Raw genomic sequence first — 16,448 nt, 5'->3', positions numbered from 1 at the left:
TTTCTTTCTTTCTTTCTTTCTTTCTTTCTTTCTTTCTTTCTTTCTTTTCAGGTTTTATGTGGCTCCTGGGTGGCTCAGTCAGTTAAGCATCCAGCTATTGGCTTCCGCTCAAGCCATGAGTTTGTGAGATCAAGCCCTGCATCAGGCTCCTTGCAGACAATGCAGAGCCTGCTTGGGATTCTTTCTTCCCCTCCCCTGCTCTCTCTCTCTCTCAAAATAAATAAACCTTAAAAAAAAAAAAAGATTTTATTTTTGGCAGGCACCTGGGTGGCTCAGTCGGTTAAGTGTCCCAATGTTTTTAAAAAAATTTTTTTAGTGTTTATTTCTTTTTGAGAGAGAGAGAGAGAGAGAGACATTGCAAGCAGGGGAGGGGCAGAGAGAGAGGGAACACAGAATCTGAAGCATCCTCCAAGCTCTGAGCTGTCAACACAGAGCCCGATGTGGGGCCGAACACACGAGTCATGAGATCATGACCCGAGCCGAAGTCAGACACCACCCAGGTGTCCCAAGCATCTCGCTCTTGATTTTGGCTTCGGTCATGATCTCAAGGTTCACGAGATGGAGTCCCATGTCAGGCTCTGTGCTGACAGTGTGAGGCCTGCTTGGGATCCTCTATCTCCCTCGCTCTCTGCCCCTTACCTGCTCGTGCTCTCTTTCTCTCTCTCAAAAACAAACAAGCAAATAAAAGTTTTTTTTTTTGTTTTTAAATGTTTATTTATTATTTTTAAGTTATTGTTTTCATTGCAGTTAGTTAACATATAGTATTCTATTAGTTTCAGGTGTACAATGTAGTGACCCAACACTTCCATACAGCACCTGGTGCTCATCACAAGTGCCCTCCTTAATCCCCACCACCCTCCCCTCTGGTGACCTTCAGTTTGATCTCCATAGTTAAGAGTCTGTTTCTTGCCTTGCCTCTCTCTTTTTTTCCCCTTTGCTCATGTTTTATTTCTTTTTAAAAAAAAATTTTTTTTAACGTTCATTTATTTTTGAGACAGAGAGAGACAGAGCATGAACGGGGGAGGGGCAGAGAGAGAGGGAGACACAGAATCGGAAGCAGGCTCCAGGCTCTGAGCCATCAGCCCAGAGCCCGACACGGGGCTCGAACTCACGGACCGCGAGATCGTGACCTGAGCTGCAGTCGGACGCTTAACCGACTGAGCCACCCAGGCACCCCATGTTTTAGTTCTTAAATTCCACATGAAATCATACGGCACTTGTCTTTCTCTGGCTGAATAACTTCACTTAGCATTATACTCGCTAACTCCACCCATGTCATTGCAAATGGCAAGATTTCATCGTTTTTTATAGTTGAACAACATTCCATTGTATATATATATATATACACCACATTGTCCTGATTCGTTCATCAATAGATAGACACTGGGCTGCTTCTGTATTTTGGCTATTGGAAATAATGCTGCTATTAACATAGGGGTGCATGTATCCCTTTAGAACTGGTGTGTTTTCTTATTCTTTAGGTAGGCAAACACCCAGTAGTACAACTGCTAGATCCTAGGGTAGTTCTATTTTTAACTTTTTGGGGAACTTCCATACTGTTTTCCTCAGCGGCTGCACCAGTTTGCATTCCCAAATAAAATAGTTTTTTAAAGTAATCCCTACACCCTCCATGGGGCTCGAGCCCACAGCCCTGAGATCAAGAGTCGTCACATGCTCCACTGAACTGAACCAGCCAGGCACCCCTCCACTTCTTTTTTTTTAATGTGTATTTTTGAGAGACAGGGCAGGAGCGGAGGAGGGGCAGAGAGAGAGGGAGACACAGAATCGGAAGCAGGCTCCAGGCTCTGAGCTGCCAGGGCAGAGCCTGATGCGGGGCTCGAACTCACAACCTATGAGATCATGACCTGAGCTGAAGTTGGACGCTCAGCCTGCCGAGCCACCCAGGTGCCCCTCCACTTTTTATATATAAAAATGAGGACACGCTGCTAGTGCTCACTTCCCAGAATTTGAGTCCGTGTTTGACATATTTATTATTGTAATTTACAAGCTCACTGACCACAAAGCTCATGTAAAATCTAGACATGTAGATTATCTCTGATTATATCTGCAGGGCTTAGGAAATAACAGAAGCCCGATAAATGTTTGTTGAATGAATGACAGCGAGAGTGAATTGGAGGCTCTGATCTGATCCACACAGGATCCAGGGGTGTAAACACGATCGTGTCCACATCATTTGCTGAGGTCATATACAATGTGGGCAAATGAGAGTTTGCAAGATGGCAGTGGTGACCAGCTCCCTTGTTCTCCTCCCCCTTGCCTGGTCACAATGGTGAGGCCAAGGCAGTACTCCACCAGACCCTGGGCCTGTCCTATGGGGGAGATGCAAGGGGACATAGAGGGAACGAGACAGCCCGTCTTCAAGTTGCTGACAGTCTAGTCGGATACACCAGCAGATGGAGATTAGATCACTAAATAGGTTGCCCCTCACCAACTGCTCACCATACCTCTGTCAACACCCACCACACATTATTATGACTTGTCTTCTTTGCTTTTCAGTCAGATACACCTGGGTTACACTCCCAGTCCCACCTGTGAGGCATTGGGCAAATCACCTCTTCTCACGGAGCCTCGGTGTCTCATTTTCTTTTTTAGATTTTAGTAAAAAAATTTTTTTAATGTTTATTTATCTTTGAGAGAGAGAGAGTGTGTGTGTGTGTGTGTGAGATCTGGAGAAGAGGCAGAGAGAGGGAGACACAGAATCCAAAGCAGGTTCTGGGTTCTGAGCTGCCAGCACAGAGCCTGACACGGGGTTCGAACTCACAAACCATGAGATCATGACCTGAGCCGAAGTCGGATGCCTAACCAACTGAGCCACCCCGGCGCCCCTTTAGATTTTATTTTTAAACAATCTCTACACCCAACATGGGGCTCAAACCTACAACCCTGAGATCAAGAGTCCCATCCTCTACCGACTGAGCCAGCCAGGTGCCCCCTCAGTGTCCTCATTTATAAAATGGGAATACAGTCATCATGGTCCCTGCCTCCTAGGGGTGGGTAAGGACTCAAGGAAATGGCGCCCGTCAAGCTCTCAGCATAGGGCGGGCATGTTGGAGGCCCTTAGCTGCTGTAACCGCTCAACTCCCAAGAGGGTGGGCGGATGCAGCTATTTCAATCATTGCAGGACCCCCAGCGTTTGGCCAACACTCAGAAGGCATTTGTGAAATAGCTGGAGACCAGGGGGCTTGTGCATCGGGACACATGGACAGGGGAGGACCTTGTGGTGGGAAATGTGATTGGAAGGCCTTTGTGTGCTGGGCTGAGGAGTTTATCTTGGGGGCAGTAAAGAGCCATTGAGGGTTAGGAGGGTAGGAGCTGGGTGCCGTTATTTGCGGGACAGGCTGAGTTTAGGCTGACCTCACAGTGGGCTCCTTTCCACTGACATGGCCCCTGTCTGCCCTGCGTTAGAGAACGAACATCGGCACTTAAACTTCCAGACTTTTCAGGTAAGAGTTAGGACTTGAAGGCATTAAAGGTCCGGAGGGGACTACAGTGGTTTGGCCCCGGCACACAGCGGATGCTCACCTTGTAGATGCTTGGTTGCATTTGGCATCAGGACCTTTGGACTACGTAAGTCCGCCCACTCTGGGTGTGTGCAGAGTAAATGCCTCTGGCTTCGTTGTGTATGTGGTGACTTCAGAGGTCTTGAGGGATCTTCCTGGGACATGACCGCTTCCATTTCCTAAATGTTTACTATGTGCTAACACTGCACATGCATAATGGCCCTGTTGTGGGATGGGTGTATACTCTCCCCGTTTTATAGGTAGGGAGCCAGAGGCTCAAAGGGGTGACGGGCTACTGCAAGGATGCAGTGCTGGTCAGTGGCAGGGCCATGTCTGTCTGTCCTCAGAGCCTGTGCCCCCAAACATGGCTCTGAAGCCAGCTACATATGGCTTTTTATCAGGCAGAGGGAAAGGGAGCTTTCCCTGAGCTGCCAGAAGGGGACTCAAGACCTGTCTGCTGCAAAACAAGTTCCGTCACAGCCCAGATGTGTGACTTGAGGACGCTCCCTGGACCTGAGACCCATGGTCTTCACTGTGAAGTGAGGTGGTTGTGGGGACCGAATGTAGTTTTGCACATGCAGGGCTTAGCATCCATGCTTTCCACTATGAAGCAGCAAGCCCTTACCATGTGCCAAGCACTGTTCCCAGTGGTGAAGGGAAAGAACAAGGTCCCTGCTCCCATGGCACAGAGAACTTGTAAATAAATGAACAAATAAGGGGCCCCTGGGTGACTCAGTTGGTTAAGTGTCCAACTTTGGCTCAGGTCATGATCTCACAGTTTGTGAGTTCAACACCGCATGGGGCTTGCTGCTGTCAGCACAGAGCCCACTTTGGATCCTCTGTCCCTCCTCCTTCTCTCTGCCCCTCCCTTGCTCTCAAAAAACAAAAAACAAAAAACAAAAAACAAACAAAAAAAAACCCCCACATGTTAAAAAATGACATCTTTTCAGAGTGGTTAAGTGCTGGGAAGAAAAGGTGACATAGTGTGGCAAGGGGGAAGGAACCTCTTTAAATGGGTGGTCAGGGAAGGCCTCTCTGAAGAGGTGACATTTGAGCACAAATGTGAATGACAAGTAGTTGGCCATGTAATGACTAGGGGACAGGATGCTATTCCCAAAGGTAGGAAGAAGGGGTGCCTGGGTGGCTCAGTCGGTTAGGTGTCCGACTTCGGCTCAGGTCGTGATCGCATGGTTCCTGAGTTTGAGCCCCACGTCGGGCTGTCAGCACACAGCCCGTTTCAGATTCTGTGTCCTCCCCACCCCCCCGCCCCTCCCCTGCTACCACTGTCTCTCAAAATAAATAAACTTAAAAAAACAAAACAAACAACAAAGAGAAGGCCAACATAGTTTATTGAGATGAAGAGTGGAAGTTTCTAGGTAGAAGTTGGCAGAGCCTTACGGGCTGTGGTAAGAACTCAGTAAGTGGTAGCTGTTGCCAGTGTATAACTTATTTCCAATCGTGAGTTGGTGCCACCCTAAGATCTGGAGACCAGACTTCATTCCCAGCTAATTGTGACAGCCAGTGCCCATCTCTTGAATGCTGTAAAGGCCCAGGGCCATTCAGGCACCAGGTGGCTGGAGCAGGTGAACTCCCCAGCTGGGCAGAGAAGGCCATCTGCGAGTCAGGCCTTTCTCCCCCTAACTTGGCACTGTTGACTTTTACTGACCTGGGGGCAAGGGGTGCCTGGACCCTGGAAAGCCATGGAAACATGCTGGGTCTGGAAAGATGGCCTACGCTGCAAAGAAGGATTAGATATAGAAAGCTCACCCTAATCCTCTCCTTTCTCCAGAAATTCAAAGAGCTCAGGACAAGGCTTCCCTCTTGGAAAAAGGCCACTGTTCCGAGGTAGGCCTCCAGCCTCCCAGCTCTATCTATCTGGACTGGGACTCAGTCGGCACAAGGAAGGGTGAGGCGCTGGTGTGGCAATGTGGGGCCGGTTTTGGAGAGGCCCGTGGTTCCAGACCCAGCTCTGCTACTGCCTCATTAGTAAAATGCAAGCAATAGTATGACTTTTGTCTTTGGGTTGTTGGGAGGCATTAGTGCAATAATGCATCTCAGTTGCTAACGCACAGAGTACAGCTGTAAATAAACTGTAACCCTTGGGGCGCCTGGGTGGCTCAGTCGGTTAAGCGGCCGACTTCAGCTCAGGTCACGATCTCACGGTCTGTGAGGGCTGTGAGTTCGAGCCCCGCGTTGGACTCTGTGCTGACCGCTCAGAGCCTGGAGCCTGTTTCAGATTCTGTGTCTCCCTCTCTCTGACCCTCCCTGTTCATGCTCTGTCTCTCTGTGTCTCAAAAATAAATAAATGTTAAAAAAAAAAATTAAAAAAAAAAAACAACTGTAACCCTTATTACCTAGGGAAACTGAGGCATAGGAAACCCAACCAAGGAGGACACATGGCCTGTGTTCTAGTTATTTCGGGCAATTCCTTGCCCATCTCTGGGCCTTGGTTGTCCTATCCACACAAAGGGGAGCTGGCTCCCCAAAACTCTCAGTGTTTCTCGTTCTAAAACCCAAGACAGGGTCACTCACTCTTCCGGTGATTCTTTCAACCTGCCTGTCCCCAACTCCTTGGCCCTGACCCAGGGAAAATGTCTGGGTGCCATTCCAAAATGAATCAGCAGCCTCAGAGCTGCCTCCTCACCTGTGATCACAATGAGGATAATTGCCTTCTGTCCCCGGGGCCCTTTCTCTGAAGCCCTCTTCTGAGTGTCACCTCACGAAATCCCCACAGTGACCCTAGGAAGTGGGTGCTGTTTTCATTCCCCTTTTACTGATGATGAAATGGGCTGACAGGGGGGCCAAGTTCCTCTGCCGGAAAATGATGGAGGAATTGGGAATTTGAGTCCCAGTCTGTCTGACTTTAGACCAAAGGAAACAGGACAAGTAGCTGAAGTTCAGGCTGAAGGGAATGTCTGCCCTTGGTGCTCAAAGGCCCAAGGCTGCTAGAGGAAGAGGTAGATAGTTGGCCTGATGGCAGGCTTTATTCAGACAGCAGACTCACCTGCTCCTTTTCAGGCCTTTGTACCTGGGTATAGCCCTCACTGCTGGAGGAAATCCAGCCTGGCCCTCAAAAAACCCTGGATGGCAAAGAGCAGTCCAGAACAGGGGCAGTGGAACTGAGACATCCCGCCCCCACCAGCCTGGATGACTGATTCCCACTCACACATGGTTCTCTTTGGGCAACTCCTGGCTCCCTCCTGGGTGGCCCTCAAGCCACTCAGCAGTGGTTGTAACAAATTATGACAAATGATGTCCAAGGGTCAGTGTTCAAAGAAAAGGAACAAAGGTATGGCAAAAGAGTCTTCTGCCACCAGGGGTTGAGGGTGGGCAGTACCTCAGGGCCTAGGCCAGGGCCCTGACAAGCATCGGGGGGTCTGTGATGCCCAGCTCCTCCCGTAGAGCCCTCAGGGGCTGCTCCCAGCGCCGCTCGTAGTACAGGTTGAAGACACATGGGGCTCTGCGCCCATTCTGAACTGCCCACGGGATCAGCTCCGAAACCAGCACCTGCAGGCCCCTGTGGGGCAGCAGAGGAAAAAGAAGACATAAGATCCCCAGGGCCAGGCACACTATGTGCCCAGAAGCTGATGCACATTTTCTCAGTTAATCCTCACAAACACCTTGAAAAGAAGGTAGTTATTATTTTCATTAGCAGATGAGGAAACAGAAACTCAGTGAAGCAAAATCTTGTGCCCAAGGCTACATATTTTGAGTATGCTGAAGCCCAGATTTAAATCAGGGGCTACCTAGCTCCGGAAACTAACCCTGGATTTGCCACTCCTTCCCACCAGCCCCACCCTCGCAAGTCCATTGCTCTGACCCAACACTGAGGCCTGGCCCCAAAGCCCCTAGAGAGTCCTGTGAAACATCCAAACTTCATTCGTTGCCTTGGAGATCCTATGCCAGACCGGTTTCACCTTTTTGCCCCATTCCTTCTACCCTGGCTTCCTAGAGAAGGTGATATGCTTGTCCCATTTCCTGGAGCCGTGGCTCCTCTGAGTTCTCCCCCAACCCCTTGCCACTTGAGAACTTACTGGGTATGGAGTCGGATCGGTCCAAAGAGAGCACCCAGGATGCACATGGGCAGGCCAGTCTGGACAGCCTCAAACCACTTCACCACGATCTCCCCTGGGGGGCAGGGCGAGGGATGGGGTGGGAGGTGAGAAGGGCCCAGGAGGAGAGGCCATGGTGCTCGTGGCAGAGCAAAGCCCTGGCTCCTCTTTAATCTCTACCAGGTTAGCTGTGCCCAGTCCTGGTTCCCACTGGGCTTTGGAGCACTTGGCTTGGGTGCAGGAAAGGGCCTGGGGAAAAGCAGAAGAAGATAAGGGCTGGAAAGGAAGCTTGGGGTCAGTGTGCAGAGGACTCTAAAGGCCGGGGTGAGAAGTCCAGGGTGGTTCCTCCAGGCCTCAGGGAGTTGCAGAGGGTTTCAGAGCAGGGAGCCCGGGTCAGCTTAGGAATCGTACAGGCAGTGGTTCAGACACACACCCAAGATGTTCAGAAAGCAGGAAAACGAGGCACTGAGCTGGCTAACTGGTGGGTGACAGACCCAGGTGGCCAGGCTGGCTGGAACCTCCCACCTCACTCCACCCCACCCCGCCCATCGCCACTCTCAAGGCAACTGGGGGGGAGCACTCACCCAGCATGTTGGTGGGCATCCCCAGCAGGGTGTGGAGCATGTCGTGTACCTCCCGGTACCGTTGGATCACATATGCTAGTTCCTCATCGTCCACGAATCGGGTGGGTGCTCGGGTGTCTGGGGAGACCCTCTGACAACAATGAGCCTCCCCTGTATCTCTTCCCAACTGTCCCCAAGGCCTAACTGGCCAACCTCTCTTTGACTGTGAACCACTCCCACCAAATTCATACCCACCAAAAATCTCTGAGGACTGTTTCTTTTCTTCAAAAAAAAAAAAAAAAAAAAAAAAAATTTTTTTTTTTTAAACGTTTATTTACTTTTGAGAGTGCGAGCCAGGAAGGGGCAGGGAGACAGAGGGAGACAGAGAATATAAAAGAGGCTCAGGCTCTGAGCTGTCAGCATAGGGGCTCGAACTCACGAACTGTGAGATCATGACCTGAGCCGAAGTTAGATGCTTAACCGACTGAGCCACCCAGGCGCTCCCTCTGAGGACAGTTTCTGTCCATACCTGCCAACAGGGGAGTCTGCAGGCAGGGGATATAGTGGCACTGACACCTCCATGGCCTACCCCAACTCACACAGAATGTCTCAGCCTGTTGGAATTTATGGCAAAGAAGCTCCATGGGGTAGGAGGAAGTGGTAGTTGTTTAAGCGGATAGAGTTCCAGGTAAAAGTCCTGGAGGTTGGCTTCACAACAACGCGAATATATTTAACACTACTAACTCTCCACTTAGAAATGGTTAAGATGACAACTTTTTTTTTTTTAAATGTTTTATTTTTGGGGCGCCTGGGTGGCGCAGTCGGTTAAGCGTCCGACTTCAGCCAGGTCACGATCTCGCGGTCCGTGAGTTCGAGCCCCGCGTCAGGCTCTGGGCTGATGGCTCGGAGCCTGGAGCCTGTTTCCGATTCTGTGTCTCCCTCTCTCTCTGACCCTCCCCCGTTCATGCTCTGTCTCTCTCTGTCCCAAAAAAATAAATAAATTAAAAAAAAAAAAATGTTTTATTTTTGAGACACAGAGAAACAGAGCATGAACGGGGGAGGGTCAGAGAGAGAGGGAGACACAGAATCCGAAGCAGGCTCCAGGCTCTGAGCTGTCAGCACAGAGACCGACACGGGGCTCAAACTCACAGACCGTGATATCATGACCTGAGCCGAACTTGGAAGCTCAACTAACTGAGCCACCCAGGCGCCTGTTTTTTTTGTTTTGTTTTGTTTTTTTTTTAAGTAAACTCTACCCCCAACATGGGGCCCGAACTCCTGACCCTGAGATCAAGAATCACATGTTCTGACTGAGCCAGCCAGGCTCCCCTGAGATAGCAACTCTCATGTTAGTTCACCTTATGTTAGGTTTAAACCACAATTAGAATAAAACAGGAAAAGAAGAAGCTTCCAAGACCCCTGATCCTTTTTTTTAAAAAAAGGTTTTATTTTTTCAAGTAATCTCTGTACCCAACACGGGGCTTGAATTTACAACCCTGAGATCAAGAGTTGCACACTCTGCTGACTGAACCAGCCAGGTGTCCTGGCCCTGATCCTTCACATAAGCTGCTCCCAGCCTAGGGTACTCTCCCCCGAAACCCTCAGTTTCACCTTGACAATTTCTATCTGTCCTTTATGACTTGCCTTACGTGTTCCTGCTGCAGGGAGGCTGTCTATGACCTTTGACCGATCAGGTCCATGTTATGGTCTCTTGCAGCATCCTGTATCTTGTATTGTGACGTAGTGAGTCTGCCCTTCTTCTAGACCTGGACTTTCCAGTACAGCAGCCACTTACCACATGTGGCCACCAAGCCTTGAAATGTGCCGTAGTGTGTATAAAATACACACTGAGTTTTGAAGACTTGGCATGAAGAGAGCAATGTAAAATCTCAGTAATTTAGAAATATTGATTACATGCTGAAATGATAATACTTTGGGTCCATTAGGTTAAACATACAGTAATATGCTATTAAAGTTAATTCCACTTGTTTCTTTCTGCTTTTACTGAAGTGGCTAACAGCAAGTTTTAAAGCCTCCTACTGGGGGCGCCTGGGTGGCTCAGTCGGTTGGGCGTCCGACTTCAGCTCAGGTCACGATCTCGCGTCCGTGGGTTCGAGCCCCGCGTCGGGCTCTGGGCTGATGGCTCAGAGCCCGGAGCCTGCTTCCGATTCTGTGTCTCCCTCTCTCTCTGCCCCTCCCCCATTCATGCTCTGTCTCTCTCTGTCTCAAAAATAAATAAACATAAAAAAAATAAATAAATTAAGCCTCCTATTGGCTTGCGGTCTCTGTCTGTGAACGGTGCGGCAGCAGCCTTTCGGCTGCAGAGGGGCTACCAGCTGATTTGCTCACTGTTGTATCGCCAGGGCCTGGGTGAATAAACGTCTCACGAATACGTGAGTAAAAGGCCAGCTCCCGGCAATTTTCTGACCCCAGGAAGGGATGACAACTGTCCTCTTCTTACCCACCCACCTGCTCAGTCCTCAGCAGCACCCATGCAGAACGGGAACAGTGTGGTGTTCCTGTCCTCAAAGCATGGTATCAGCCTGTCCAGGGGCCAAAGGATTTGATGTCTTCGTTGCTTTTGGGGTTGCTGGCTGAGTGGCCTTGGTCCGCATCTGTGACCTCATTGGGTCCCGGGTCCTAATCTCTTCTTTTAAAAAAAAAAAAAATTTTTTTTTTTTAATGTTTATTCATTTTTGAGAGACAGAGCTGAAGCAGGGGTAGGGCAGAGAGAGAGGGAGACACAGAATCCAAAGCAGGCTCCAGGCTCTGAGCTGTCAGCATAGCCCTGACACGGGGCTTGAACTCACGAACCATGAGATCACGGCCTGAGCCGAAGTCAGCCGCTTAACTGACTGAACCACCCAGGTGCCCCACTTCTTCTTTTTTTTAATGTTTTACTTATTTTTTAGAGTGCAAGAGGAAGAGGGGCAGAGAGAGGGACAGGATCCGAAGCGGGCTCTGCGCTGACAGCAGTGAGCCCAGTGTGGGGCCTGAACTCACAAGCTGCAAGATCATGACCTGAGCTGAAGTTGGATACTTAACCAACTGAGCCACCCAGGTCCCCCTCCTAATTTCTTCTACATGCCGTGTGAAGCTGAAGGCGATCACGGTGACAACAACTATATTTATCAAGTATCTACTATGTGTCAGCACTGTATGAAGTCCTTTACATATATCATCACACTGCACCCTCATGATCATCTGGTGGTAGATATTATGAGCCTCAGAGACAGATAAGAAAAATGGGCTCAGAGAAGTTAAGTAACTTCCCGAAGATTACACAGCTAATCAAGTGGCTGGAACAAAGTCTGTTGGATTCCAAAGCCAGTAGCCTTAACATCCATTATTTATAAACCATGTTGAGTGCCCTGGCAGCTAGACATTAGGTTCCCTTACCTTAGGTAAGTGATATGAGGTTCAGAGAGGTCAAATGATTTGCTCAGGGCCATAAAGCTGGGAAGAGAGGTATGATCCTAACTTAGGCTACTCTTAACTCCAGAGCCCATGCTCAAAATCTTGACACCACAAGATGACCATACCCTCTACCAATGTCAGCCTCAGGGAGGGTGGCCTCACCTTGAACTTTGATATAAATCTCTGCTGGGACAAAGGTATTCCTTCTCATTCCGTGGGCTGCTGGTGTCACTGCTCTACAAGTGTCACAATCTCTAGGGCTGTTATCACAACTAGGGCTGAGACTGGGCAAGGTGCCCAGGGAGGCCCTGGCAGTCCCATCCCCTCCACAGCAACAAGATGAAAGGCAGTCCCTCCCTGGGTGGCACTTCCAGGGGAAGGCTACCCTGGTGGGTTTCCCACTGATGAAAGAACTTGCTTCCTGGTGAAATCTGAGCAGATGGTAGAAAATGGGGCAGGGGCAAGTGTCAGGAGAGTATAGGGAGCAGATTATTTTCTCAGGGACAACGATCTTCTAGAGTAGTAGGTTCTCAACTGCCCACCAGGGGATATTTGCAACGTCTGGAGACATTGGTGGTTGTCATAACTTAATGGGGTGCTACTGCCATCTACGCGTAGAGGCCAGGGAGGCTGTTAGACATCCTCGAATGCACAGGGCAGCCCCTACAAAGAATTAAGTGGGCCCAAAAGTCCGTAGTGCCAAGGTTCAGAAGCCTAGTTCTAGAGCAACCTGGAGGGCCATTTGACAGAGGTGCTTTGATGGGATGTGTGTATTTTGGGAGGGAGGGGTTGAGACAGGGAAGGTGGCCCAGCTATATCCTAAGGCCCTTTTATAAATCAGGCCATGGGGCACCTAGGTGGCTCAGTTGGTTGAGCATTAGTCTCTTGGTTTTGGCTCAGGTTGTGATCTCACAGTTTGTGGGATCGAGCCCCACATTGGGATTCTCTCTCTCCCTCTCTCTCCACCCCTCCCCCACTCTCTCTCGTGCTCTCAAGATAAACATTAAAAAAAAAACAACAAATCAGGTCATGTTACTACCCTAGTTGAAACCCTCCATGTCTTCCCATTGCTCCCGCTATAAAATACAGACTTCTTCCCATGGCTGGCAGGGTCTGACCTGTCACCCACTGGCTGCCCCCCTGACTCCTACGTGGCCGCCTTGGTCAGTTTTCCTGTTCTGAAATACACAGGGCCTTGCACTTGCCAGGCCCTCTGCTCCTCCTCCTCTTCCGAGTCTCCTCAGAGGGGCCTCCTGTGACCTCCCCATCAGACATGGGCCTCCGACCCCGCCTCGTCGTCCTCCATCATGCTGACTGTTGTTCTCACCATCTGCGAGAATGGAAGCTCCACAACAGCAGGCTCTTTGCCAGTTTCGCTCTCTGTGTCTCAACTACTGAGAACAGTATTGGACATTCTAAGTAGTCAATAACTATTTGACCTGAATTTTTACACAAATTTTTTTCTCTTATTGCTTTACTGTTTTCTTCTCCAAACCAGAATATTAGTATCTCAAGAGCAGGACTTTGTTTAGTTCACCATTATATCTCCAGCACCCGTAACCATGGATGGCACAGGGCAGATTCTGAACAAATGAGTGAGTTCCTCAGTAGCTGGGACTCTCCCCACCAGCTCCTTTCCTCCTTGCCTGGGGCAGAGAGTGTCACAACTTGTCATACCCTATCTCTAGAACTGGGGGGACATAGTACAGCAGTTGAGAGCATGATCTGGGAATGCCTGGATGGTTCAGTTGGTAGAGCATGTGACTTTTGATCTCAGGGTTGTGAGTTTGAGCCCCACAATGGGTGTAGAGATTACTTAAAATGTTAAAAAAAAAAAAAAAAAAGGTGTGATCTAAGTATGAATACTGCCTCCATTTATACTGGCTGTATGAAATCATCAAGTTGCTTAAGTGCTCTGAGTCTCAGTTTCTTCATCTATTAAAGGGGATAATAATAGGACATACCTGACAAGGCTACTGGGAGGGTTCAGCAAGACCAGGTATGAGCCTGGCACCTGACATTCAATAAGAGAGTTTGGTTTTGTTTTGTTTTAGTAAGACACTACTAAATACTGGCCAGTATTATCCCTTGGAGTTCCTGGCCCATTTGCCTGTCCCATAGAAAATGACAAAGCCTTGGCACAAGGGACAAAAAGCACACCTGCCCGTCGTGGCCACTCAGGACTCCTTCTTCCTCAGGATGTCACTCCCATGCCCTTCTCTGCCCTTCCTGGTGACTGTCAAATGCACAGAAGCTGGAAACTCACATTCACATCTAGGAAACGGAGATACTCTTGGCCAAGTGAGCCCTCAGGCAGACTACGGAGCTTGTCCAGGTCAAGGGTGGACAGTAAGATCCGCGGACGCTCCCTGCAAGGCAGAAGGCAGGACTTAGGTATTAGAAGCGCATCAGCAAAGGCAGGTGAGAGATCCAGTTAGAGCAAGGGTGTGAGAAGTGAAAGGGCAGAGAGCAATAATGGGGCCACAAATCCTACTGCAGGACGATGGCAGGTGCCGAGGAGATTATGACAAGCTAAGGCCACAGTCTCTGCTTATAGGGGCACAATCTCGGGGGCATGTCTCAGATGTAATCAGGGTACTCACAAAGGGCACTGCAGGGCTGGGGGGTTATAGCTAGCCTGTTAGGAGAGCTTAGGGAAGGCAGAGGGCTCTGTGGCTGGAACTGGGCTGAGGCCACTACACTGCACTACCCACGGGTCATCACAGTGTTATGTGAATGGCGCCCATGGAGTTGGGCAGTGCCCAGCCTGGGCAGACATCCATGGCCAGTGCATCAAGAAGAGCTCCCCAGAGGAACACAATGTGACCTCAGAGAGATCAGGATCCCCAGAGAATTTCCTCAATCCCCCAAGCAGAGTTGAGACCTACCGTAGGATCTGGGCACCCTCTGGATCCCTCTTCATTTGGTCCCTGAGGACCTTCAGGGCATGAAGTCCTGTGGTCTCCCCTAGAACCGCGACCATGTCTAAAAGAAAAGAAATGGGGACAAATGTAGGACATGATCTTAGGTAAGTTACCAGACCTGATCTGAGCCTGTCTCCTACAGGATAAACTGAAATACAATCTATCTCTTAGGTACAAGGATTTGTTAAATATTTAGCAAATCTCCTTGCACACAGTAAGTGCAAAATACATGTACCTATAATTATTACCATTGTTACTAATCTAATGGGTTGAGAAGGCTCTGGTTAGCACAGTGCTCTAAAGAGTTTACAAATCACTTTTACACCCATTATTACAACAGAATACCATGCCTCCATTGATAGGTGCAAGCTTTGGCATCAGAGTGCTAGGTTTGGGTTCAGCTGCAATCTCACTATTTAGGTTAACTTGTGCAAACTGCTTCCAAGCCTCAGGGTCCTAATTTATGAAATGTGGAAAATACCTTTCTCATAGGGTTAATGTGAAAAATCAAGAACACCGTGTACATAGAACACTTACTGCAGTGAACGACCAGAATAAAAGCTCGGTGAGCAGTTAGCATCATCATTTAAAAAAAAATTTTTTTTCATGTTTAGTTTTGACAGAGAGAGAGAGAGAGAGAGAGAGAGAGAGAGAGAGCATGAGGGGGGAGGGGCAGAGAGAGGGAGACACAGAATCTGAAGCAGGCTCCAGGCTCTGAGCCATCAGTACAGAGCCCCACGCGGGGCTCAAGCTCACGGACCGTGAGATCACCACCTGAGCCGAAGTCAGACACTCAACCGACTGAGCCACCCAGGTGCCCCAGCATTATCATTTTTATTAGTAGGAGTAATAGTACTTTCCAGAATACTTAGAATCCTGAGAGGGAGGATAAATGTACTGTAGAACCCCAATATGTTTAAATGCAGCAAACACTGGGCATTTGTTATGTCAAGGCACAATCTAAAATACTGCTGAGGGGTGCCTGGGTGGCTCAGCCCGTTGAGGTATGATTCTTGATCTCTGGGTCGTGAGTTCGCGTCCCATGTTAGGCATACAGATGACTTAAAAAATGCTGCTGATACAGTGGAATAGGGCAGTCATGGTCTCTGACCTCATAAAGTTTAATTTTTAGTGGGCTGTTACAATTTGACGCATGTTATTATAACAAACAAATCATCTATTTAGTGGAGAGGTTCTCAATGTGGCTGGATAACTGAATCTTCCGGGAAGTAGTTTATTTAAAAACGCAGGCCCTTCTCTCCCCTCCCTTCCCTTCCCTTCCCCAGGCTTGGCCGGTCCAGATTGAGGTCAGGGTGGGACCCGGGAATCTACATTTTTGTGAACCTTGCGGGTGATGATGGGGTGCAGCCAGGTTTGGGTACCCCGGCCTAGTTTATTCTCCAGTTACCCCCTAGGAGACGGGTAGAGAGAGGTCGGCACCTGCCCAGGCTTCCCAGGCAAGGGCGTGCGCGGGCAGCCTTACCGTGGCGGTACGGGTTGTAGAGGGCCATTCCGGCCGAGCCCGCGGCCAGCAGAACCTTCTGCAGCGGGGAGGTGGGGATGTGCTCAGGGTAGAGCTGGCCGGCGCCATGGCGCGCGCCTCGAAGCAGCACGTCTACAGGCATAAAAAAAAAAAAAAGAAAAAAGCGCCGCGGTCAGAGGAGCCGGGCGCCCCAGGCCTCCCTCTCGCCTCTGCCACTTACCTGCGGCCGGCCCCCGGTGCCCGGGGGGCGGGCGGAGAGGGCGCAGGGCAGCTCGCAGCAGGGTCGCCATGGCAGCGGGCACCCGCGAGCAGGGCCGGGTGGAAGCCGCGCGCCTTTCCGGGCGCGGAGCGCTCTGAAGGGCGTTTGGAGGGGAAAAATCGTAGTACGGCCAGCAAAGGGTCCTATCGCTAAGTATCCGAAGAAAACCCAGACGGCCTGTCCGCTACCTACGTCCACCAAAGCAAAACTCTCCCCATGTCGCCTCACT

At 49.8% G+C, this 16,448-nt stretch overlaps 1 protein-coding gene across 1 annotated transcript; it reads right to left on the bottom strand.

Annotated features, from left to right (window-relative positions):
• Window positions 1-4,851: 4,851 nt before the first annotated feature.
• Window positions 4,852-16,448, bottom strand: COQ4 (coenzyme Q4). Its single transcript, XM_049629590.1, has 7 exons — window positions 16,181-16,448; window positions 15,961-16,092; window positions 14,442-14,538; window positions 13,820-13,922; window positions 8,158-8,287; window positions 7,556-7,649; window positions 4,852-7,038 (listed from the first exon to the last, which is right to left on the bottom strand). The coding sequence occupies exons 1-7, from the start codon at window positions 16,248-16,250 to the stop codon at window positions 6,867-6,869; spliced, it is 798 nt and encodes a 265-aa protein (XP_049485547.1). The 5' UTR covers window positions 16,251-16,448; the 3' UTR covers window positions 4,852-6,866.

Source organism: Panthera uncia, chromosome D4 (assembly GCF_023721935.1).
Source record: "Panthera uncia isolate 11264 chromosome D4, Puncia_PCG_1.0, whole genome shotgun sequence".
NCBI classification, from domain to species: Eukaryota; Metazoa; Chordata; class Mammalia; order Carnivora; family Felidae; genus Panthera; species Panthera uncia.
This window is presented reverse-complemented; position numbering and strand designations above follow the sequence as displayed.